The following is a 25,229-nucleotide window of genomic DNA, read 5'->3' on the forward strand; positions in this document are numbered from 1 at the left end:
AACTGCATTGCATCGATCACTGCGCCACTTCCTAGTGAGTGTACAATGAAAAATCTGGCTTGGAAAATGTAGCATAGATACGTTTGAGCGAAGTGAAAAGTCGAGTACAACGCAGCCTTATTCATCCTACCATTTAAGCTAATGCGTTGAACAGATATATCGGACACTACTCTAACTAATTTGTTCAAGTGGGTGGAATGAATAAAGGTGCTAATAAAAATTAGAAATTGTTACACTACTAACTATAACTTAAAAACCGATTTAGTCCACCTAACAGTAAGATGAGAATTACATATCACTGTTAGATGAATCATTAGTTTGCATAGCTCACGTGAAATTGGCACCCAATTAGAGTTGAGATGAACACAGTTTTGAGTCATGCACGAATAATACCTCTATAAACTGAATAAATTACCTAAAATCATTAGAATAAATAAAATTCGAAAATTTATGGAACAAAAAATTTAAAAACGTTGTCAAATTCACGAAACGGGAAGAATGATTAATATAAATAAAATTAACAAAATAAATTAATCAAACAGGTTCAGCTCAAATAAGAATTAAACAATATTGAATAAAGGTATAAATTATTAGAAAAAATTAAATTGTTTCAAACTAACAATGAAATGAAATGAAAGGAATGAGAAGAATGACTCAAGATTAATAAAGTTAATAAAATGACGAAACTGAATAAAATATATTAACTGGAAAAAAATAAAAAATAAAATAGAATGAGTAAAATAAATGAAATGGATAAAATGAAAGAAATGAACAATAGGAATAAAACAAAAAAATAATTTGCGGAAAACCTATTTTAATGAAGATTGATATTTCTCTAGCCGTGCTAGAAGCTGCTAAACTCATCAGTACTCATCTTCTGCAAAATTTTCAATAGTTCAATTGAGCGATAAGGGTAGTAAAAGACAGTCTAAGTTGATAAAATATATCAATTTTCAAAAATATTTTAAGACAACCAAGATATATCAAAATATTGTTTTTCACCGATAACTGAAAATGCACTGCTCCAGTGGAATTCAACCAGAACAATTGCAATAACTTCAGTTCTGCGGATGATTCTGGTAGCAGCAAACGTTCAAATAAAAGGTAGGGGAGAGTGAGCACACTTGATCCTTGGGGATATTTGATTCCCTGGCCATATCTCATAATCTATACATCAAAATTTGACACAATACAAACAGAAAATGAAATATTTGGTCGTTTATGATATTTAAAAAACAAATATAACGTATATCATTTGGTTTGGAAAAGTTGTCCAATATTTTAGAAAATATGTGTTGATATACATCTCGATGATCTTTTTACAATTTTTTTTTAAACGGTTGTCTGCTATCGGCGAACTAATTATACATGAATATTTTCAAGTACGATTACTTTCTAAGGACTTTTGTCTAAAAAAAAACGTTTTTCGAATAAAAAGTTTCACAACATATACAAAAAAATAAATTTTGTTCACCTCATACAATAGGTATCTTTGATCCCTGTAACACTGGGTACACTTGATCCCTACCATTCGCTCTCTCAAACACTTTCAAAATGTGTAGAAATAGCAAAGCATAATTTTCATAAAGTACCTGGTACTATTAATTGATCAAAAATGTTTTTTCCGTGAACAAATTATGGTATAAGTTACTGAAGTTTGGAGAAGCCAGTTAAACAGCACTAATTTACCGCAAATGCTTGTCTTGACTTTCTACTGTGATTAAAGTTTGTCGTGCATCTAAAAAGATAGTCTAATGAATTAATTTGTCAAGACAGGTGATTAGCTGAACATTCATGTCTATTAGTCATAGTGTGCTTTGTTTCATTAGCCCTAGTAGGCAGGGGATCAAGTTACCACACATTTTTACAAAAACCTCGTTTTGACATGATTTTCAAAATTGTTTATATTACTGACAGGGCATAGTGTTCGGATTTACATACTATTCATAGCTCTTTCAATTCAAATTGACTACAAAATGGCGAGTTTTTCAATTTAAATTTTTATTTCATGGAAAAGTTATGAGAAAAAAACAAAAGTGAGATCAAGTGTACCCACTCTCCCCTAATAGCCACAGTAATTAGCTTTACATGGTTTTTGAAAAATCTGGCCTAACCCAAAAGTTATAGCTGTTTGAAAACGTTGTTGGTCATAAACAACACGGACATGCAGAGGTTAATGAAATCAATAAAACAAATACAAATACACATAAAATGATTAAAATGAAAAATTAAATCAGTTATAAAAAATAGAATAAATTAAATTGCGTCTACTTAATATTCTAGTTGAAATGAATAAAATGAATGACCGAAAAAACAACCAGATTAATAAAATGAAGAAAGTAAATCAAATATTTGAGCTGCAAAAATAAATAAAATGCATAATATGAAAAGTGAACTGAAGAAGATTTTACGAAACTTTCGAACTTTTATAGAATTTTCTAAAATTTCTCACTACATACTATATTTTTACATATAGCATTCCAGAAGAATGTAAAGTATATTAACGCGTTATTACTGAGCTGATTTTTTCGTTCAACTATATTTTTACTAAAGTATGCTGAAATAGATGCTACGGGTTCACTTGATTCCACAAATTTGTTGAGATTTGATTCCCTTCGCCATGATTCATACACATCACTGAACATCACAATATTAATCACGCCACAACAACTGAAGCAAAAAAGGAAATTAACAAAAATATTTTGTCGAAAAATAACACTTCATCGTACAGAAACTTAACTGTAATTAGGTTTGTTCCAGTACACGGAAGTAAACTTTACTCCGGTTTGCTAAGCAGAAGATGAAAAAAGAAGAAGAGAGTACAGGAACGATATTCTCCGGAGTACTGCCAGCTGCTCCTGGTACTGGAACGAACCACTGCAGTATAAGTAGCAATCATGGATCCCACATTTGAAGTTCTTCAAATATAACAACATATAGCTTTCGAATAATTGATCGAATTTTTGGGAAGTTAGTATAAACAAGTCAGGTGAGAGATGTATAATATTTGATAACAAAAATAACAATATCTAATCACAACAATCTAATCAATACCGCAACCTATTTAAAACATTGAATAGGGTAAAGAGCCTATTTTGTTCCTATTAAGGCTGGTGCCCCCACTATTTCATTAATTATTAATTTCATTAACGCAGCGTCTTTGCTGTGCTCCAATATAATAACAAAAATGGCTTAAGAATAATGAAAGTTTCTATTTGAGCGCAGAGAAATTTCGAATCGTTTGCCCCAATTATCGCACTACCATTTGAGGCAATGCGTTGAGCAAAGATGACAGACACTGTTCTAACCAAAGGCTCCAAATGGGTCATAATAGAAACAGAGAAAAAATAGGTCATTCTCCTACATGCTCTTTTAAACATGTTTTCAAAGAGGAATCAAGTGTTCTCAAATTTGGAGTTTCCACTAATCTAGGCATTTTTCAATTGTATTTTGTCAAATCCATTCCAGAAAAAACCCATATTGCTGAGATTATAGAGAAATTCGCTAATTTGGATTTCAAAATGGCCTGAAACATTGATTTCCGTTATCCACTCGAGTTCGTTATTTCGAATTTAGTTCGAAAAATAGAAAATCCCATCCCAAAGAAGTGACATTAACCTTCTTAGCCAAGTCACTCCCAACGATTTATCATATCCCCTTTAATCTGAAACGGTCGGTACGGTTGTTCTCGTTTCTTCCTCCTTCAATATTCAAAAGGATTCGTTAATTAGATTATTCAGTTTGTCTTCACATCTCGCCCTGAGCAGAAGCAAAAAATCGTCCCGCGCAAGTGAAACAGTCAATTCTACCTAAAAATCAATGGGTGCCTATCACACAAGCAGTCCATATAACAATAGCCTATACCTACTGTGCGATTTAGTGATGAGTGACGGTGCCCAGCAAAAAGCAACCCAGATGCGGCCGAACTGTGTTGCTGTTGATTTTTCAAAATGCCCCGTAAGACCAGCCATTCGGGAAGTGCAACAGTTATTAAAAGTGTAGATGGAACTCAATCTGGCTGAAGTGAAAACCCTACAAATGCATCATATCAAACATTGCGTGCTGATTTCGTTCAAGAACATTAACCAAGCTGAGTCATTCGCCTCGCGAAACAACATGCAGCACACCGCCGAATGCGGCAATGTTAAATATAGCATTCCCGTATACATCGAGAACGGCACTGTAGAAGTTCGTGTCCATGATTTGGCTACGCGTACCCCTGACAGCGCGATTAAAAAATGCTTGCAAAAATACGGAGAAGTAGACTCTGTTGCACATGATACATGGAGGAATTTTTCCCGGGCATCCCTAACGGTGTTCGTGTGGTGAGAATGCGTGTGACAAAGCCAATTCTCTCTTACATAAGCTTCACAGTGTTAGGAAGGGACGATGCTCTCATTCAACAGACATCACGTACCCAGGGCAAATTCCTACGTGCCAGTTCTGAACGAAGAAGCTGCACCTCGGAAAACCTTACGTAGAAACTGTTAAGGAAAACTCAAATCCAACTGAAATCAGCACACAACCATCTTACGCCAAACCACTAACAGCTGCAAAACCAACATCTATGGATCAAGCACCAACAACCAGCAACAACAACAACGAAACGAATGCCGATAACGAACATACTAAAACGACCCTTAAGAGTAAAACACAAACTGGAACATCCGACTGCGAGCAGCAGGAAAGTAGTACGGATGAGGACATGGACGTGAACGATAACGCGAAAGAAGACAAACGAAATGAACCTCAACCTGCAGTGGACAACACTGGCAATATTTCGCCCCCTAGAAAAAGGATCTCAACACGCAGCAGAAAGCTGCGCCTGAACGAGACCAAAAATTTAACATAGCTGTTTTTTTAAATTTATTGTAAAAAAAAAACAAACAATCGGCCTCGTCGAGCTACCGCATTTGGGCCTAAATAAATCTATTAATTATAAAAAAATAATTAGATTATTCATTAAATGAATAATTTGATTGCCGTCTAATTTTGAAACATCTTCAAACAAAACTCTGCACAGTAGGCCTGACCGTTTTAATATTTGCGACATATTACACATAATATGCTTCCAATATTAATGTTGACAAGAAAAACACTGAAGAATAACTGCAGTGTTTTCCAGGTTGCTTTTCAATACTGGCTGTGTAAGGGTTAGAATAGAATAGAATAGTTCGTAAAATAGAAAATAGAATATTACGCAAACAAAATTGTTTATAAATGGAGGTTTCAGTGTACTCGGATCGAGTGCCCGAATTTTCACCCTACCGTTTGAGTCAATGTGTTCAACATAGATGATATACACTGCTCTCACCAACGGCTTTAAATGAATAGGTAGATAATAGGAATACTGCATGAAAATAGACTATAACTCTATAAATAATTACATTTTAAAAGAAAAGGAGTCGTTGGATAAAAAGATAACAAATTTGCAATTTTTCATGACTGGACCCGCCCCATCGATAGGCGTCGAGATTTAAGTCGAAACCACGGTTCGGGCCGGGCATGTGTAACTAATAAATGTGAATTTACATTAGCTTTCATAAGCGAATACTGGAATATGAAAGAATAACACAAACTATTGTTTTTGCTGTTGTACGTAAGTTGTCTAACTTTATCATTGTTAGTTTTGATTTCAATAGTAATTCTTCAAAAGGGCTAATGAGACTTTTGTAAACAAACTTATTTCGCTCATTTTTCCGCTACAGAGTTGAGTTTTATGAAAAATACACATGAATCAACATCTTTGCCCTTGGTAGAATCAATTTCAAATGTTTTCTGTGTTGAAATGATAACAAATTAAGAGAAATCAGCAAAACAAAAGTTTGTTTACGAATCTTATTAGCCCTATTCAAATGTTGATATGGATTTGTTGTTTTCAATTCACCTCCACCAAAAGTGTGCCCAAGACCATCATATCATTGAAGCAATTATTACTATACTATACTTTCTAGGAATACTGTGCCAAAGAATTGCTACTGATTTTCAAAGAAGTTCACTATGCAACTTAATAGGTGATGTTGAAGTTGGTTTTCAAAATGAGTTTCCGTTTTGTGCAAAGAAGCGACACAGTGTGCTAGGCTGGGTGAATCATTTATCAATTAAATTATTAATGTTGACGAGCTCAATTTGCTTACCCTGCCTTCAACTATCCTTGGCTGCGACGATGGCCGTTCGCTGTGGATCGATCCCGCTTGTGGAATGGCGCGACCGCGTTCTCGCATGGCTGGGTGTACCGTTTCTGGCCGAAGGTGCGGTGGTCGTTCCTGGCGTATACCTGGTGTGAAATAGTTTTATATTAATAGATTATTTATGGATGCTATGATGTATAGTTCGGGTTTCAAACCACACAGTTTATACAAATAAATATTAGCTATGTTAGCTGATTCAGTAGAACTCTTGAAGATAAAGTTAGTATTTTATTGTAAGGTATAGAGGATATAATGTAAAATTGCACAAAACGATGCATTTATCATTACGAGCAGTCAGGCCGAAAGTAGGGCGACAATTGAATCGGTTCATGGGATGCACACAAAAGATTACATGCATGAAACTTCATCCTTTTCCATTTTGAATGACGTGATGCTGACACGTTGTTTTTTTGTTCGTTACACCGCCGTCATTTTAATGCTTTACAGCTAGTAACGCGACGTGGGATTCGTTGCCGATTATTTCAATATGTAGTAGATTTTTTTTTTGCACGAGTAAATCTTTATCGATTCCTGTAAAATCAATGCAGAGAGGTGTGTGACGCATAGATGAATTTGTTCTCAGTTTTGTTTATCACTATTGCACGACACGCAAGCGATATGTTGAATTTATGTTATATTAGCTTATTCATAATACGACTATTCCTACAATATCAATATATGATACCGACATTCTTTTAATTTATTCTTCGTACGTTCGCAACTAGAATTATATCACTACCGAAATTTTGAGTGGATTTTATCAAAATTCTGGCTCTGTTTAGTTCATGCCCACTGAGGAGCCCAAAAAATGGTCTCAAAATCGTTCAACGCAAGTTCAACAAAGAAAGTTGTTTGGACGTCTTTCAACGGTAGTGCAACGATTGTGCGATTTTGTATCCAACCATTCTTAGGGGGTGATTTATCGAAAGGTTTCCTCAGAAAGATATGCACGTTACAAATTTGAATCTATTAAATTCCAATGTTCTTTTCCAAGCTGGTAATTGATACTTAGTGACATCTTAGAACATCACCAAACCAGACATAGTTGGTAGACCACAATTTACGATAAAGTAAGGGGAGCTAAGGAAAAGCTTGTTTAGCCATATGAATTAATTAACTTTCCATTTTACAAGGTTACAATCCGTACTAGCAGGTTGCGCGACTATCGTTATTATTCGTATAATTGGCAGGTATTGTTATTTGTAGCTTATTAATAAAAGCGATTGTTTGCATCAGTGGGTGGCTAAGCAGTTTCTGTACATGAAAAGTTAGTCTAATATAGAGATTGGACGCAACTCAGATGATGGGAGGGACTTGCGATTCTGGCTAAAGTGGTACCCGTTAGTGAAAGCCACCATACAGCAACCACTCGATAGCAAAATAGTAAATGTGCACCTACTTATATGTTCTTCCACCGGACCTATAACTCGTTTCCGAAACAAACTATGCTGGCTGGGAACATTGATGGACGCATTGGCAAACGTTTCCTGATCTAACACAACATCGCAACAACCTGTTTGGAAAATTGAAAAAAAAGACAAACTGTCGATTATTAAAAAGGAAATCATAAAGTTACACTGCCGCAGTATAATCGAATAATGCACTATTTTCGACCATCTCTTTCCATATGCCGGTTGAAACGGAAGTATCGTTGGATTGGTTTACTATTATTTCAGCTTCTTTTATCTCGTCAAACATCTTTCCTAACAGATGGCTGTTAAATTGCGCATTGCACCGGCAGTTATTGCGCTCAGTTGAAAGTCAGTGAAGGAGAACAGTGCAATTAACGGTTCGGAAGAAGCCATAAGTGAATTTTATCAAGTGAAATTATGGAACTTCGTTATATATAATGGTGCCCACTCCAGTGTTTGTGATTCGATACTCGACGCACTTCACACATTACATTTTAGCACTAGTTGATATTTTCCCGGTGCCAAGCAGGAAATATCATGAAATGAACTCAAAAAACAATGCTTATCTAACACGAAGCTTAAAATGTTAACGAGAAATGTTCGGTAAATGATTTGATTTGATGAAGCGGCCAAATTATAAATGAGTAAAGCCATGTCAAGTGATCCTCGATTTTTTCGAAAAATCACCGATCTTCATGAGGTATATTTTATTGTATAGGGATTGTGGTGAATAACTTTTGGTATAAATATTTCGTTAAAATTCCTTTTTTTCTTTACGTTATTAACCCTTAAACTTTATTGCATCATAAAATTGTAAATTTCATATCTCAAAAAGTACTGAAGACAATTCAATGAATTTTTGCACACTTATGGAATGATACTTGCACTATATTATAAAAATGTTTTTACTTTATAATTGTGTGAATAACGGTACATTGCATCTATTTAAAATTTTCAATTGCATTTTTTCTTATGTTCTTCACGCTAGAAATTTTTAAAACGTATGTAAAATTATGCGGCAATCTTTCACCTTTAATAATCTGTATTGATAATTTTTCATTTTTGTTCCTATCGTGAGTTATAGAGGATTTTGTAACAGTGCGCTCTCTCAACGCACGGCCCACCTTGATGCAACCCGCGAGAACGTACATATTGGCAACGCCGCACGTCGCAACGTCCTAATGCGCATCGCTTTGAAGGAGCGTATCTCATGTTCAAAATTGGCATATCTGAGATTAAAGCAAAAAGACAAGCTTTTCTTTATGGATAATTGAAAGTGAATGTTTTCTGAGTAATTTGCACGCTCTTTAGCGTTATTATATTGTTCAGGAGTTATTTAATTTTCTGTCACTCGGACAAGCGCGCTCGGATGTTGCCAGCCGATGAGCAATTGATATACTTCACCACGTTTTATTTTCAGTTGGTTCTGTCTGAGAGGAGCATGGTATATTGCGAATCTTTTCTTAAATCCACATTGCGACTTTTCAGCCATGCGCCATCGGGTCGTGCGTTAAATTACGCGCTCATTTGATTTGCATCAGTGCGAGTGAGAAAACGTTTTGACGTTTGTTTTTGTTTCGATCGCACTTGAGTGTTTCCAATATAGAGAGAACTCGATGAAATGCTATATTATCTCAAGATATACAATATTTGCTCAAAAAAACATTCGATTGATTTATGCTATGTCGATCACACGAATGATGTATTATGTTAAAAAATTTCATCAATATGTTCGTCGTATTTTGTTTTTGTGGCATCCATGTGGAGTGATTTATATTGAGTGATAAATTTATATTGGTCAACACATGTGTAGCATATGTCGTAATGGGCGCAAAAAAAACAACGAAAATAAATATAAACATGAACAAAACACAATGTTCGTTAAATTTTCAATTTTACATCCCATGTCTATATAGCAAAATTTACACGTTTAATTTTCCTTCTTATAGTGTTTGCCAAAGTAATGGAACTGGAATATTCGATGACTCAACAAGTACATGCGGAAAACTGTAACGATGATTTTGAAATAAAGATCGTAGAATCGTTAATTGAAATTCGATAAAGTAAATAATATCTTACTAGAACTTAGAGAACCACCAATTAATAGAATTAACAGAAGCAATAGTGATAAAAACCCCAATATCGATGCGATTGAACAACAGATTTTATGTAAACTTTTTTCAAAAGACACATCGTTGTTTAAAGGTAATATCACTCGTTGAAAAAAGTGAAATAAAATGCTGTTGGCATAAGATTTTCCATTTTCATATATTAATGTTGTAGACTAAAAATGAATTTGGATATAACGTAGATGTATTTTGACTAACAAAAGTGTTTTTAAAGATGTTAATTGTTAGTAACGTTAAATTATAATAATAAAAAATATATTAAACAACTATAATTTTCGTTGTGGACTTTGGTCAAAAAAAAATTAATGCATCTCAAAATATCCGGAAAAAAATTACCGTTGATAATCCGTATATAAAAGTTTGCCCTTTTGCGCTAATAGAGAGATGTGATTTCTTTTAGACATGCGATGCGCACTTCCCACGCGATGCGCATTCTGACGTAGCGACGCGCGACGTTGCCAATATGAACGTTCTCGCGGGCTGCACCAAGGTGGGCCGTGCGTTGAGAGAGCGCACTGTTACAAAATCCTTCATAGCTCTCGATAGAAACAAAAATGAAAAATTATCAATACAGATTATTGAAGATGAAAGATTGTCGCATAATTTGATACTCGTTTTGAGAATTTCTAGCGTGAAGAACACAAGAAAAAATACAATTGAAAATTTTAAATAGATACAAAGTACCGTTATTCACACAATTATAAAGAAAAAAACATTTTTATAACACAGTGCAAGTATCATTCCATAAGTGTGCAAAAATTCATTGAATTATCTTCAGTACTTTTTGAGATATAAAATTTACAATTGTATGATGCAATAAAGTTTAAGGGTTAATATCGTAAAGAAAAAAAGGAATTTTAACGAAATATTTATACCAAAAGCTATTCACCACAATCCCTATACAATAAAATATACCTCATGAAGATCGGTGATTTTGCGAAAAATTCGAGGATCACTTGACATGGCTTTACTCAAATGGAACTGACTTTAGCGTTAGTTGCACTAGCCTGTTAGGCTGTATTTCGTGTAGTACCGGTGAATGACGATGTTGATTTATTCTACGATTTTAATCAATGCGATTATGATGAAATAAATTGGGTTGAGATATTAACGCAGGGTACTCTGGATGAATCTGTGAATAGATTTTATCACGAACTGGAATCAATATTTCAACAACTTGTGCCTAGGACAAAACGCACGCGCCGCACAGTGGCGGGTCTTTAAACAAAAGTCGGACAAAACCTCAAATATTACTTAATTTGGCTGAAAATCACAATTTAAGCTAATTTTGAGATGCTGAGCTCATTTTTGATGTCAAAAGTCGTAAAATATTAAATGCATATTTCCATACAGTGTCATTGAACCTTTCTTATAATTATGATTCCGTTTTCATGATAGATTTTCCGTTACTGTTCACCAATGTCAGCAATATCATAAAAAATGAAGAACACTACTTGAAATCCATTGTATAACGTGTTGGTTTACTGTAGATTGTCTAACTATTTTACACAAAACACCATGCGCCTCCATATCAGCAACCAAGCTTCAAAATCTCCTTAAACCTTTTTGCGCACCTAGGCGCAGAACGAGACCATGATATTCGAAAAGTAGAGGTTATTTACCATAGAATGTATACTATGTGACCGTTCCGAAATGATTCCGAAATTTGTACAGAATACATTAGTGAAAAAAGTATTTTTGATCTGACCACCTCAAACCTATTTAAACTAAAAAGTCATAGTTCGAAGCAAATTTACCAAATGTATTTTATTAACTAACCAAGTTCTTTTGTTCCTCTATACAATGAAACTAGTAGTGCTAAAATCGGACTAAAATGAAAAGAGCAGCATGCATTTGAAGTGAACAGAGCAATAGTGGTTTCGGCAATGAAAATCATTAAAAAGTCCGGACTTTGCTGCGTTTAAACTCATATTAAAAATCGTGTTCTTATCCAATGTCCATAAAATTTTGAATATACATCATTCAATACATGAGAAATTTAGGAAAAATATAAAATATCAATATTCCAAAAATAAATTTTTGAGGTTTTGGCCAGCCTCCAGCCACTGTGCGCCGCCCAGATAACAAACGACCTTGGTGGAATGCTGAGTTACGAAATCTTCGAAATCGTCTCAGGAAGGCTCGAAAATGATTTTTTAGAACAAGAGGCGAAACCGACAAAACGTCCGTGCGGGAATTAGAACGCCAATTCGAGCTCGTGAATGCAGCATACATACTTTCGCTCATAGGTTTCCCGAATTGAATGCAGCATGAAGGCAACCCAAAGCAGTTTTGGTCTTACCTGCGGAACAAAACGTGTTCCAGTGGAATTCCGGAATGCGTCAACTATCGAGACAGGACATCAACGTCACCAGCGGAGTCAGCAAATCTATTCTCGACATTCTTTCAAAACGTGCTAAGTAATAACTCACCATCTTTGTCTGAATCGTACTTGAGTAGTTTGCCAATGTTCACTCTGAATTTGCCTGCAACATCATTCACCGAACATCAGGTACATATTAATCTTCGGGGGATTGACAGTTCCAAGGGCCCGGGGTCCGACGGGCTACAACCATCGTTCATCAAGAATTGCTCTTCATCTTTGGCACAACCAGCATCTCTATTATTCAATCGCTCTCTCGTTGAAAATGTTTTCCCCACGAAGTGGAAAGAAGCTTTGATAACTCCAATCCACAAAACAGGCAACGTACATGATGTCACCAATTATAGAGGAATTTCAGTCTTAAGCAGCCTCCCTAAACTCTTCGAGAGTATGTTGTTAGATGTTATCTACCCCGCGTTAAAACACATCATCACTTTGGACCAGCCTGGTTTTATAAAAAAGCGCTCGACAACTACAAATCTGATGAGCTACGTGTCGTCGCTGATTAATAAATTGGAAAAACGACAACAGATCGATGCGGTGTACATCGACTTCTCGAAAGCTTTCGACCGTGTTCCTCGTCAGCTTGCTGTGGAAAAGCTAAGACGGACTGGACTGCCGGACTGGCTGACTAATTGGATCTCCTCGTATTTTGCGAACCGTAGCGCCTCGGTGCGACTCGAAACTACACTCTCGGATCCTTTCCACATTTCATCGGGCGTTCCTCAAGGGAGTCATCTCGGACCTCTTCTATTTGTGCTCTTTGTGAACGACCTCTGCAGTGAATTATCGTCTTCTAAAGTCATGTATGCTGATGATCTGAAAATTTACAACTATGGTAGACTGTTGTGCATTGCAAATGGACGTCGATAGGATCATTGACTGGAGCGATAGAAACGGAATGAGTGTGAATATTCAAAAATACAGTACAATCACTTTTACACGAGTACATACTCCAATTAAGTTCGAATACTCAATGTGTTCTGCTCCCGTAGAATGAGTTGTATCCGTCAAGGACCTTGGTGTCATTCTCGACTGTAAGCTACGCTTTACCGCACATTACTCTTCCGTTATAGCTAAAGCGTACGCTGTACTTGGGCTCATCAAACGCAACACTCGTGATTTCAATTATGTGTATTGTCTAAAAAACTATTCATTACACTGGTACGAAGTATTCTAGAATATGGCGTTACTATTTGAGCTCCGTATCACACCATACACATTAATCGTATCGAACGGGTACAGAAGAACTTTATCAGGTTTGCACTTCGTCGGTTATCCTGGCAAAACCGTTTCCAGCTTCCTCCATATGAAGATCGCTATATCCTCATCAATCTCCCTACGCTGCGAAACAGACGAATCTTTCTGCAACGACTTTTCATTTTCGACCTTCTGACGGACAACATAGACTCTCCTGCGCTTCTAGCAAAACTTAACCTAAACGTTCCGGGAAGATCTTGCCGGAGAATTGATTTTTTCCGACGCTCAACACATCGCACGCAGTACGGCCAGAATAATCCTTTGGATGTTTGCTGTCAACTCTTCAATAGTGTCTATCATTTGTTTGGTTTTGATATTAGTAGAGAATCGTTTTTTTAGATTAAAAATAGGATTAAGTTAGTGTTTAGTCTAAGTCTGTGCGATGTAACTTTTTCAAATCGAAGACAATACAATACAATAGATTTCGAAAATCAAGGGAAAATGGACCATTATTAATACTCAAATGCCGGTAAAGAATAAAAATAACAACACAACATCGTAGTTAAAAATAGTGAGTTTAAGTTTCCGTGTGCAAAAGGAAAACAATATAGTTCTAACTTCGTGAATAAATCGTCTTGAAATCTAAAACAAGCACGAGTTTATACTACAAAACACACACAAAACCAAAACTATGTGTTTTATAGTTGTGTTCAATACATCTTCCCTATCACCTACTAACACCTTTATTTTATTTTTAATTTCAGTTGTCGTTTCCGCTGTCATTATGAAATTATTCATGAACCAAATGCTGACTAGTGAATTTATTCACTGATTTAGGAATATTGTTTGCGGTCCAGCTATACAACGCGAACTAAGTCATGATTCCTTACATCTTGATTATGATCGGGTTTCTGTGGTTATGAATTAGTTCGCAAAAACAAAAGTATTTGTATTTTCTCATAACTTTTCCGCAACATTGAGAATATTGTTTGCAGATTCAAAATTTAGAAAATTTTGTAGTTATCGAGATATAATAAATTGTGTTTCATCAACAACAATTATTTCGTTTGCGATTTTTTCATAAGTTCTGCGAGTTTCTTCATCAAATACAATCTTCTGTCTATCGGTCGTCAAATGGGGGGATAACAAAATTCTCACAAGTTTCCTATCTCATGCCTCCACGCGAGTCTAAGTCTATTGATGACATTTGATCCTTAGACCGGCGACGACTGGGTGCTATCAGCCTTCTGCCGATAGTAACAGAATGAAAGGGTGCGAACAGATCTAGTCGAGAAAACATTGCCGTAAAAATGAATAGTTGATCGGAAATTAGCCCCAATACAACTAATCCGACTAGTATCGATGATCACGGGTCAATATGTATTGAAAATTCGCTGCGTCTGTTTTTATGAACCTAATTTCAAGCTCCGTTACTGCTAACAAGCCCATGCATCAGGTTAACAATCTTTTATATTTCCCTTCAGTGTTCGTTATTATCGCTCGTATACTTGTATTCCAAAAACAATCCGATATGGAAAATAATAAATACTTTCCATGATTTACAACATCTCGCGCTATCTTTGCCTGTATAATGTGTTATCACTCGGTAGTTTTCAAGCCAATAAATATATCGTAGAGAAGAAGTAACAAATTCCGTCTAAATACTGTTTCAATAAATAGTGATCCGGCCCATTACGCAGATAAGATTAGCTTTTTAGGCAATACTCCCACGGTCGGCTGTGTGGAGTTCAAATTGCTTTTGTTTAGGGAACATAGGATACACTCGGTAGCTACCCAGAGTTTAAAAAGAACCAAAAACTAAACCAGATCTTTTCTTTTTCGAGTCATCGTGCACTCGAAGACTAACTAAACAACTATCTAATAAAATATGCTTTATAGGTCGCATCGCATATTTGTATTTCTCCCACTGCCAATGGTTGATGGGAGTGGACCACGAAAGGGGGGAAGAGGGTTCTGAAGTAATCCTTATCTATTCATGCAATGTGATTTTTGGCGATGAATTCAATTTTGACATAAGTATTCATTCCACTAAGGAGATGGTCATGGGGTGGTCTTTGTGCACGATGGGAGGGTGAGAAATACCTAAGCCGAGGAAAGGGAGAGGGGGGAGGTGTACTGAAGAACTTTTTTAGCTACATATATTATATATGATTTGGCATAAGTATTTCATCCACCAAGATGGTGGACATGGTTGTTGGTTTCGTAATCTGAAGGAGAGGGAGGTTTTCTGATGCAGAATCTATCAATTACTTCAAAAATCTAATATTTTGTTGCATGTATGTTTACCAGCACATAAATGGAATGGCAATAATTTATTTGATAGAGATCTATTATGCGAATGACAATATAATACTGATGAATTGCATGAATTTGTCGAAAATTAAATTGAAAATAAAATTGAAAATTGAACTTGCGATCGCTTCATCCGAAGTTAAATCAGCATTGCTGGATGATGGACGAACAGCTCTGCCCTGAAATAACCACTAAATCTTGCACTTGCGGAAAACGTTACTTACAATATCAATCAAAATTCGGGTGTAAGCAAAATGCTGAAAGAATGCAACACTGTTATATAGGACGAATTCACGATGACCCATAAAAGGAACCAATCGAATATTTGGTGGCGTGGTCGACGATCTTCGTCAAATTTTACCTGTTAGTCGACACCTACTGATGAAATCAGTTCTTGCTTAAGGGGGTAGGATTATTGTTGAAAAAAATAGCGCACTCAAATAAAAAATTGGCGATACCAAGAGTGTTAGTCTATTCAGTCAATAATGCAACATTTAAGCAATATTTTCCTAAATGTTCACCGCAAAATATTGAAAATTGGGTGTGTTACAGTGAATCTTTAGGAGACACCTCGAATAAATGCGATGTACAGCATAACTCATCTACTGAACCAAATTGTTTGATTTTGCATAGTTCTCCTTCATATCATAACATCATTAAAGACCATAACTTTGTTCACAAAAATAAGTTTCATTATATTTTAAACGAAAATTGCATTTTTAGCTGCAGAATGCTACGAAAAATTCAAATATCAAGAAAAAAATAAAAGCTTCGATCAATACCTGGAGATACGTAGAAGAACTGTGCAAACCTTGAAAACGATTGGTCCAATATATTTTAATTTATGATGTACACCACAAAGCAAGTTTTCAACGAGATACCTCCAGAGATTCTCTGTCACTCGCTCAATTTTCAGTATTGTGCTATGATATTTGAAGAAATATTGTTCAATTGTGCAGTGATTATATGGAAAGTGAATGAATATACTAACACTCTCTGTATGTAAAATATTTTTTTAAATGTGCCATTTTTTATGAATTAACTTTACCCACGTCCACCAACACTTATTTATGTCTTCGTATCATTGGAAATATGTTTCGAAAACAAAACTTTTCACTATATGTGCATTCTTTTAATGAATGATTCTTATAGTCACCTTCGCAAGTCAATTCGCCAAATAAGTTAGATATATGGATTGGTAAAATGTTAATCGATGCAACAATAAATTGCACCACATTTCCACATGATTTTGTAAAGTAATACAATCCGTTGAAGAATTGATAGATTGCGTATATTGACTTCAATTTCATACACTACTCCATCCAAAATAAAATCGATGGAAATTCTGTTACGCATATAAATCTATGAATTATCGTGTTGAATTATTTCATTCAGTCAATCCACCATGCTTTCAGGAGTATTGGTTTTATACGTAACCTACCCAGCACTCTCTGTCAGACGAAGGTTTTTATATTTAATCGAAAGAAAAAAATTCTTTCTACGAATTTTTGCGATTAAGGAAGTTGCTTAAGGTGCAAATTGACCTAAAAATATTCAAAAAATGACTATAACTTTGTTGTTTCGAGAGCTACAGATTCACCGTTGTTATAAAAAAATGTGTATTTTATAGCTTTTAACAACTTTGTAGAAGACACTTTTAATAATAAAAAGTAATCGTAAAAAATTATATTTGAAAAACTGTTTTTAAGGGTTCTATCCCAAGCAAACCTACATATCTCGCTACTGTTACTATATAGAGCTTTAGTATCTTCAGTAAAGTTTTTCACAATAATATTTTCTAGAACTTTACTGAAGACAGCGTGCTTCTAGCTAAATTATTTGGGGAAATAAATTTTCCATCTCACTTTTAGAGGATTAATCACTCAATCCATTATATCAAAAGATGCATCTATTTATATCTAGAAACTTCTTCGAAAAAATCCATTCTCCAAAACCAATGGTTCAGGAGTTATTGGATTTTGATCGTGAAAATGTCGTTGTGCAACACTGTGCACCGCATGTGTTGCAATTGAAACTTTGTGTGTCCATTATATTAGTTGCTGCGCAACATCGACCCACCACAACTGTGCTTTGGTTGAAAAATTTCAATTAAGCTACCATTGTAACTAGAAAATATAAAGAAGCAGATGTACTGCTACCTCGATTTCGAATGATACCAAGGGATTTCAAACGATTGTGTGTTGGAAAACAGAGCAATTTATTTAATTGTGCCCCAGGTGGTCAAACTAAGAACATTGTCTATCCGCGAGAATTACAATAAGTTTTTTCTTTGTAACAAAAATATTTGTTATTTTTAGTACATTTAAAATATTTCGTTTAGTCCTGATGGATGGAGCGAAGCGCACCGGGTTACAACTAGTCTATTTATATTCTATAATTCTATATTATATTATATATAAACGTCAATGTTTGTACGATTTATTGACTCCCAAACGGCTTAGGCAATTAAAATTTGTATAGTATATGTTCTGGAGCGTGTTTGTGTGCTATTGGTTGGGGATTATCTGCCCGCCAGATGGCGCTTCGGCACAAATTGTGTTTTCGTCCTATTTCGTTAAAAGTCGCAGCAACGCGCGAGGTGTATTAGCTAGTAGGTTTATGAAAATGCTCACAAAATTGCCTGTAACTTTTCTTTTGATATCAATGCGGTATTGTAAACCATTTGAAAACTGCTCGAAAACAATAAAAATATGATTCAATTACATAGTTAGATCATCAGAACTGATAGTTGAATCATTTATTCAATGTTTTCTTATAGCTTTCATATAGTTCAGAATGTCGCTTTGATGTCAAAAGGAAAGTTATAGGAAATTTTACGAACATTTTGAAAAACCTATTGCTCTTGATGAAGAAAAACGAATAGCCTATGAAAAGGTCGCAATCAACCTAAACAATTGTATTTGTTGGAACAATATTTAAAACATTTCGAAAACTAATCCATTATGAATTGTTTTTGGTTATATGAGCATTTGGATTTGAAGAAAAAGATGTTAATAAAAGTTAATAAAGTTTTTTATTGACAGCTTCTCCATAATACAAATACACTGAAAAGATAAACATTAGATTGTTAATATTTCATGATGTAGAAACGCAAATAACTTACAATAAGGGCATAATTTCACGAATTAATTGTTTTTGTTGAAACAGAAATCCAAATATCTCGAAAACGCATTTTACGGAAATTTTCGTTGAATGAATTTTGAAAATTCGCTAAAAATCAGCAAACATGTTAATGTAATTTTGTGAAAACCTCCCGTAGCTACCTGGGTAATGATGTGAAGAAAACTGTGCAAAATTTCAAAATGATTCGTCCAGAAGACTTTGAGTTTTGGTGTAGGGGAGACCGGAGCTAGTTGACGATGTTTTCAGTTTTCATTTTGTACCGATTTGATTTAATAATAGTTTAATAATAGTTCTTGCAAAATAGAACACGTTTCATAATCGGGCAGACTGCTGTCAACATCTCTGAATTTTATCAAAGTGTTTGTTGCCTTGTTTTTGTTTTTATAGACAATAATATATGATGCGAAAAACCCACCAAATTTTCGAAATTCTTCAGGCGGATTCACTGCATTGATGAGATATACGAGAAAAAGATTCGCTTAATTTGGAGTGAAATCCAGAAAGTATTTGATAACTACTTTTGCACTGTAAAAGTATCGCCAACTTGCCCCGCGTGCGCCACTACCAACTTACCGAAACCACATGTTTTAGAAAAAAGTAAGTAAAACATCACGATACCGTTAATAGAAATTACGGAAAACGTCACTGAGATCCTGAAATCATGACCATAAGTAACGCTGTTCTCTAAGAAAAATTCAACACGAACTCGTGAATAAACATCGCAAAAACGTTAATATAAATTGCGAATATCGTGACAAACGCCCAGAAATTATGAGCATAAATCGTGCTAATCTGCCAGAAAAACTCGATAGTAAACTCATGATTAAAATGCCATGGTAACGTGAGGAGAAATTAAGAAAATCGCGAAAAAGCTCTCGAAATTATGAGCATCGTTCAAATGTCGGTTCTTTGAGTTGATATATTTAATACAAACCAATGTATCCTCAAAATATGAATAATAATGTTACGGCGTCGGCAGAAGGCAAAGGATTCTTCACATTTCCTTTCGATCATGTCCATATGAACCTGCTTAGTCCTAGTTTTCCGTTCTAAATTGATAACTGATTCTCTCTAGAATACCTATTCGTCTTTCAATTTCATTAGTTTCGTTTCTCTTAGTCTTAAATTTGCCGAAAATAGCCAACAAAATCGATACAGTAAAACTAAACATGGCCAGAGAACAACCACAATAACCTAACCAAACATTGCGATATAACGATATAACATTTTTGCATTTGTTCGAAAACACACGTATAGTTTTATGAATATAAGGTTTCATATTCATAATTTCAGGAACTTGGTCACGATTTTCTTAAATAGTTCAGTCCACGAAATCATGATTTCTGGTTCATGAATGTATAAACGGATTTTTTCCCGTGAGATTGCTGAAAGCTCTTTTCAAAAACATCATTGAATCTAATCATTCGCGGAATAGATTGGAAATCACTTTAAATAACACAATATGCCTATCTCCCCTTTTAAATACATTTTTAAAAAGAATTTTGTAGAAATAGTGTAATTTTACGAAAACTATTTTATTTCGTTGTTACAAGTATGTTGACACGTTAAAGTATTTAAAAAAATGTGCACTTTTAAAGCTTTACATAGGACTAGAAAATCAGGTGTCATACGTTAAGATCAACTTGAACTTTATGAGAAATAAATTTTTTTTTAGAAATATACAACTTCCCTGTAAAAATAAATGATTCCAAAAAAGGAAGCCGCGAAACATAAATAACTAACTGCTATAATAATCGAATCATAATAAACAACATAATTATTAAAATCAGCAGAATTTAAACCGCCCTACTCACCTGGTCCGCGATGATCCTTGATGACAGTTTTGGTCTGTCCAGGACCAGTCATCATTGGGTAGAAAACTTTTGGCCATAGAATCGCGATACACCCAACCACCGTCACCATGATGATCAGCGTTTTCCGCGTGCCTAAAGTGCCACCACTCGACTCGACCCGATTATTCACCGTGGTTGCCATTTTGGTGGCAGTTTGGGAATTGGATTTCACTTTTCCTTTCTTTTCTTTCCTTGTCACCCTCCGACAGCTAAGACAATCACTTCTCGCTGCTCTTGCCGGTTTTCTTCAGATTTTTTAAATTCACCTCTATTGCTTCTCGCTTTGCCGAGAAAAACAGCGGCCTTTAGGCGTTTCGACAATTTTTGCTTATTTTTCGTCGGTTTCGCGCACCACTGACCAAAATGAGCAGACTATCGCCGGCTGTTTCATGCGCATTCGGTAACCTTTCTTCTCGTTTCACTTTTTTTTCGTTACTGCCACGCTTTGCTCCGTTTTGGCAAAAAACTGTTACATAATCGAATTCTTCTTAAAAATGAGAAAATTTCATACATTTTCAATCACATTCCTTTGTTTCACTTCATTTCTCGTGGCTACTTTGCTGATTACAGGATAGGACCAGCCGGCGTCGTGAACGATTTTTTGCTATTTTCGTATCAACGTACACATTTTTGAGGGAGAAAAATATATTAAAATCTACACACTTGAGTAGGCATTATAAAAATAGAGAAAATGGTTGATTTCATCGCCAAATTAACGCGATTGTCATAAACGCTATTGGATTCTACGATCAAAAATTCGATTTTTAAGCGCGTCGGGCTATTGCGGATATCTAACCATAGCTTCTATTTTTAGTATGCCATTTCTGCTGCGAAAATGTGCAACCGACGTTTTCTCCAAAAAGCATCTTATTATATTACGCAAATTCTAAATTTAATTCCGATTTTCGAGAAATTCACCAACAAACGAAATTGAATATTATGTGTAAAACCGATAAGGATTTCCAATGCACTACAAATAATAACTGATTCCAGAACTGTTAGGTCACTTTTCACGTAGTACTAGTTATGGTTGGTTATGGATGGGAACTAGCGAACTTTCAAAAATAAACCTGTCCTCTGTGAAGGGGAGAGAATCGTGTGGGTCAAGCTGCAACGACAGACTAAAATTACTTTTCTGAGATTTTACTTTTAATAAACGGACTACGCGTCCTTCTGGTGACGTTGATGCTGACCGAGAGAGTTGAGTTTGCATCGTGCAGGAGAATAAGCCATGCTGATGATCACTATACTGAGATTTGCGAGATAAATTTTCGTAGACTTAGAACACCGACACATGCCACCATAAGATATGAGCAACTTAAAGGCTTACCTAGTATTGGCCAGGGATTATACAAATATGAACAAAGGTACAGTAAAAAAGCACGGTAAAATTTTTCCGGTATATTTACATCAAAGTTTATAAAGTTAATTTGAGGTTGATTTACTTTACATGACATTTCCAAATGCTCTGCGTTTTCATTTAGCTATTTTCCAATACACCGGACACGTACCGCCACCCCACAGTGGTCGGCAACGCCAAAAACGTGAACTTAATTCACTAGATGCCAAACCATCGAATATATTCACAGGATGTCTTTGGAGAAATTGTTCGTATGAATATTCCCCATCCTATTCAGCTGTTTGAATTTCTTTCCTGTTATGCTACAGGTATACCTCGATAGTACGTACTCTCGAAAGGTCATACCCTCCACAGTACGTACATTTCCCCTCGATAGCACGTGCGCTTAGCAGCAACTATTTTGTTTGGTTTTGCAAACTTCAATAAAATGAGACAATTGCTATGGGTTTTACTTTGCATACTTTTAAGACATTCATTGGAACACAGAGTGGTTGTACAAACTCCAGCAAAGTATTTCGGACTTTCAGTAGACGATAAAAATTTATCAAGTGTGACAAGAATCGTACAAGCGCTGCATGCGTTCTTCAAGTTTCTGGAATTTCTCAAACATTTCGGTAGATTGCTAACGTACAGAGCGATTTCAAACAATTTGTACGAAACTTAGGTCAGTCATCGTTTTTTGTCAAAGTCCAGAGTATTTCAATGAACCATAGGTCGTATTGAATTTAATATTTCAAACTTCTGAAAATTTCACGTATATTCTATAGTTCTGCGAGTTTCAAAAATGTTTTCTGAACTTCATATTTCATGAAACTCACTAATCATTTCAATGAAAAAATTTCAATTTCGAGAAAAACTTACAAAATTAGAAAAGTCTGACCATTATCAAAAAGAACGTGTGTAAAGTGTAAACTACGGTATGTCCCTCAAGCTACAAACAAGTCTTACTAACTTCTAGTGAATCTGCAAACTTTAGAGAAGTTTTCAAAAAAGTCCATAAAATTTACGTTCTGTGTTCCATTTATTCTATCAGATGCAATGTTTTGAATGGAATCCAACCTTGGTGCTCGATGGAGCCTCGTAGCAGGGTTCCCAAAAATACAGAATAATCTGTGTTTATGCAGATTTTTCAGCCATATTCAGACCAAGAATCTGTATGTACAGATATACAGATTTTTGGGTGTATGTGCAGATATACAGATTTTTGAGAAATGATGGTCGAAAAACTACTGTTAGAAATATATTTTTCAGTTTTGGTGATACTTCTCCTTGGTTTCTCTCAGCTTGGCCCTCTATATTAAAATTATCTTCACTTTTGAGAGTGGTCGCTCCTCTGAAATATAAAGGTTTGTAATACACTCAGATTAGCACCCACACACTAAATTCGGCTCGGTAATTTCCCAACAGCTGTGTAGTCAGCAAATTTAGAAACTGATATCCTAGTAAAGTGAGATTAGTGTGCTGCTTTCGGTGAAATATTTTCTGAGTCACAGCACTGAAACGTTACTTTAACTGAGGTCTCAGCAAAAAATAATGTTTGCTGAATTTCAGCTGTTGAGATTTCGGCAAAAGACGCAAAAAGCTGAGATTCCGCAGAAAAAATTAAGTGTGCAGCAAACGGGCGATGGCCAGCTATTTTCGTTCGCGTATCTTTAAAAATGAACCACCTTGGTTATGCGACTATTTTTCCGATCTTTTTAATGAACATAATAAGGCAGTCTTCATTTTGTTATATTCTGAATTGCACAAATTTTGTCGCATTTGTAATTTGTAAGGGAACACGTATCCGCCGTATGCCAATCGAGTTACATTTCTTAAGACTGACTTCAGACCAACTAGGAAACGAAATCACTGCGTCTTTCATGCGGGTGAAAAATACGCATGGTCTTGTCCGAGTTAATGATGCCTTTTGAATTATGAATGAGAGTTGAGAATTGACAATTCGCAAGAACAATTCAAAACCAATATACCAATTTGCGGCAATCATGTCAGCACGAGGAACAAATGTTTTATTACCATATTCAATGGTTTACTTTTGGTCCATTACGTCATCAGTCAAAAATGAGCTAAGAATAAGTACGTACTATTTGGAGACGGGGTGTGTTTGATATCGTTTAGGAACGAAGCATCGATATTTTTTCTATTTCGCGTCTTCATTGTAATATCGCGATGTTTACTCGAACAAGGGGGGAAATTTCAAATTACGGGATCTCAATATCCTTGTGATAATACCTATAATATAATATAATATAATATAATATAATATAATATAATATAATATAATATAATATAATATAATATAATATAATATAATATAATATAATATAATATAATATAATATAATATAATATAATATAATATAATACCATCTAAAAATTCTGCCACGCTATTAAGGGGAAGAGCTATGACAAATTGTGACATAAATGGGATGAGGAGCACGTCATGTGCTTTGGCGCAATCGGCCGTTTTAGATTGTGTCATGTAAGGGAACATGGGGAGACTTGACCAAGCGCAGAATTCTATTATTGGCTATGACGTGTTCTATAAGGCTCTTAAAAAATTTTCAAAAATATTTTTATGCTTGTTTCGATCCCTTAAGGTAATTTTAAAAGTTTGGAATGAAAAATCCTTTCATTATAGAATATATTCCGTAATTAATAATTTTGCATTAAATGATGCAATTTTTTATCAAACTTCATATGTACATATCTACTCGACTAATAATTATTTTTGAAGTACTCATATAACATCTTATTCCTTATGAAGTAGTTAATTGATTTTATATAAATCGGAACATTGAAATAGTTATTATTAAAATTTGCATGACATTAAACGCAATAACAAATGTTGGGGAAACTTGACCAAGTGGTAATAAGCTGAAGAAAGATACAAAATTTCTGATATTTACTACCTATTGTTAACGTTAATCACGTCACAAAAAATCCCAAATCCAATATCAGTCTATATATTTTAGTACGAAAAAAACAAAGTTGGCTTTAATATGACTGATTTCGTGACGTGTAAACAGGCAACAGTACAGTTAATCCTTAAAAGGAAATGCAATAAAAAATCGAAATTTATGAAATGCAACCCTTTTATATTTTTTAGTGCTACCTAAAGATGTTGACAATATGGAAAAAACGATTACAGTATATTTTGCGTCATTTTTTTTTTTCTGATTTTTCTCTCTTGGTCAAGACTCCCCAGGTCTTGGTCAAGTCTACCCGCAGTTGGGAGACTTGAC

The 25,229-nt window shown here is 35.0% G+C and overlaps 1 protein-coding gene across 18 annotated transcripts in view; it reads right to left on the bottom strand.

Moving 5' to 3' along the window:
* Nucleotides 1–25,229, bottom strand: part of LOC131693064 (uncharacterized) — a 94,275-nt gene that overhangs the window by 67,009 nt on the left and 2,037 nt on the right. For 12 of the 18 annotated variants that reach the window (XM_058980543.1, XM_058980559.1, XM_058980556.1 and 9 more), the window contains exons 2-4: nucleotides 20,587–21,229; nucleotides 7,591–7,704; nucleotides 6,138–6,277 (exon numbers count right to left, since the gene is read on the bottom strand). In XM_058980543.1, coding sequence (XP_058836526.1) covers nucleotides 6,138–6,277; nucleotides 7,591–7,704; nucleotides 20,587–20,767 — 435 coding nt within the window. In that variant the 5' untranslated portion in view covers nucleotides 20,768–21,229. Of the gene's footprint in view, nucleotides 1–6,137; nucleotides 6,278–7,590; nucleotides 7,705–20,586; nucleotides 21,230–21,543; nucleotides 21,741–25,229 lie in introns of those variants that run through there. The other 6 variants (XM_058980545.1, XM_058980544.1, XM_058980547.1 and 3 more) reach the window with 6 other exon arrangements.

Source organism: Topomyia yanbarensis, chromosome 3 (assembly GCF_030247195.1).
Source record: "Topomyia yanbarensis strain Yona2022 chromosome 3, ASM3024719v1, whole genome shotgun sequence".
NCBI lineage: Eukaryota > Metazoa > Arthropoda > Insecta > Diptera > Culicidae > Topomyia > Topomyia yanbarensis.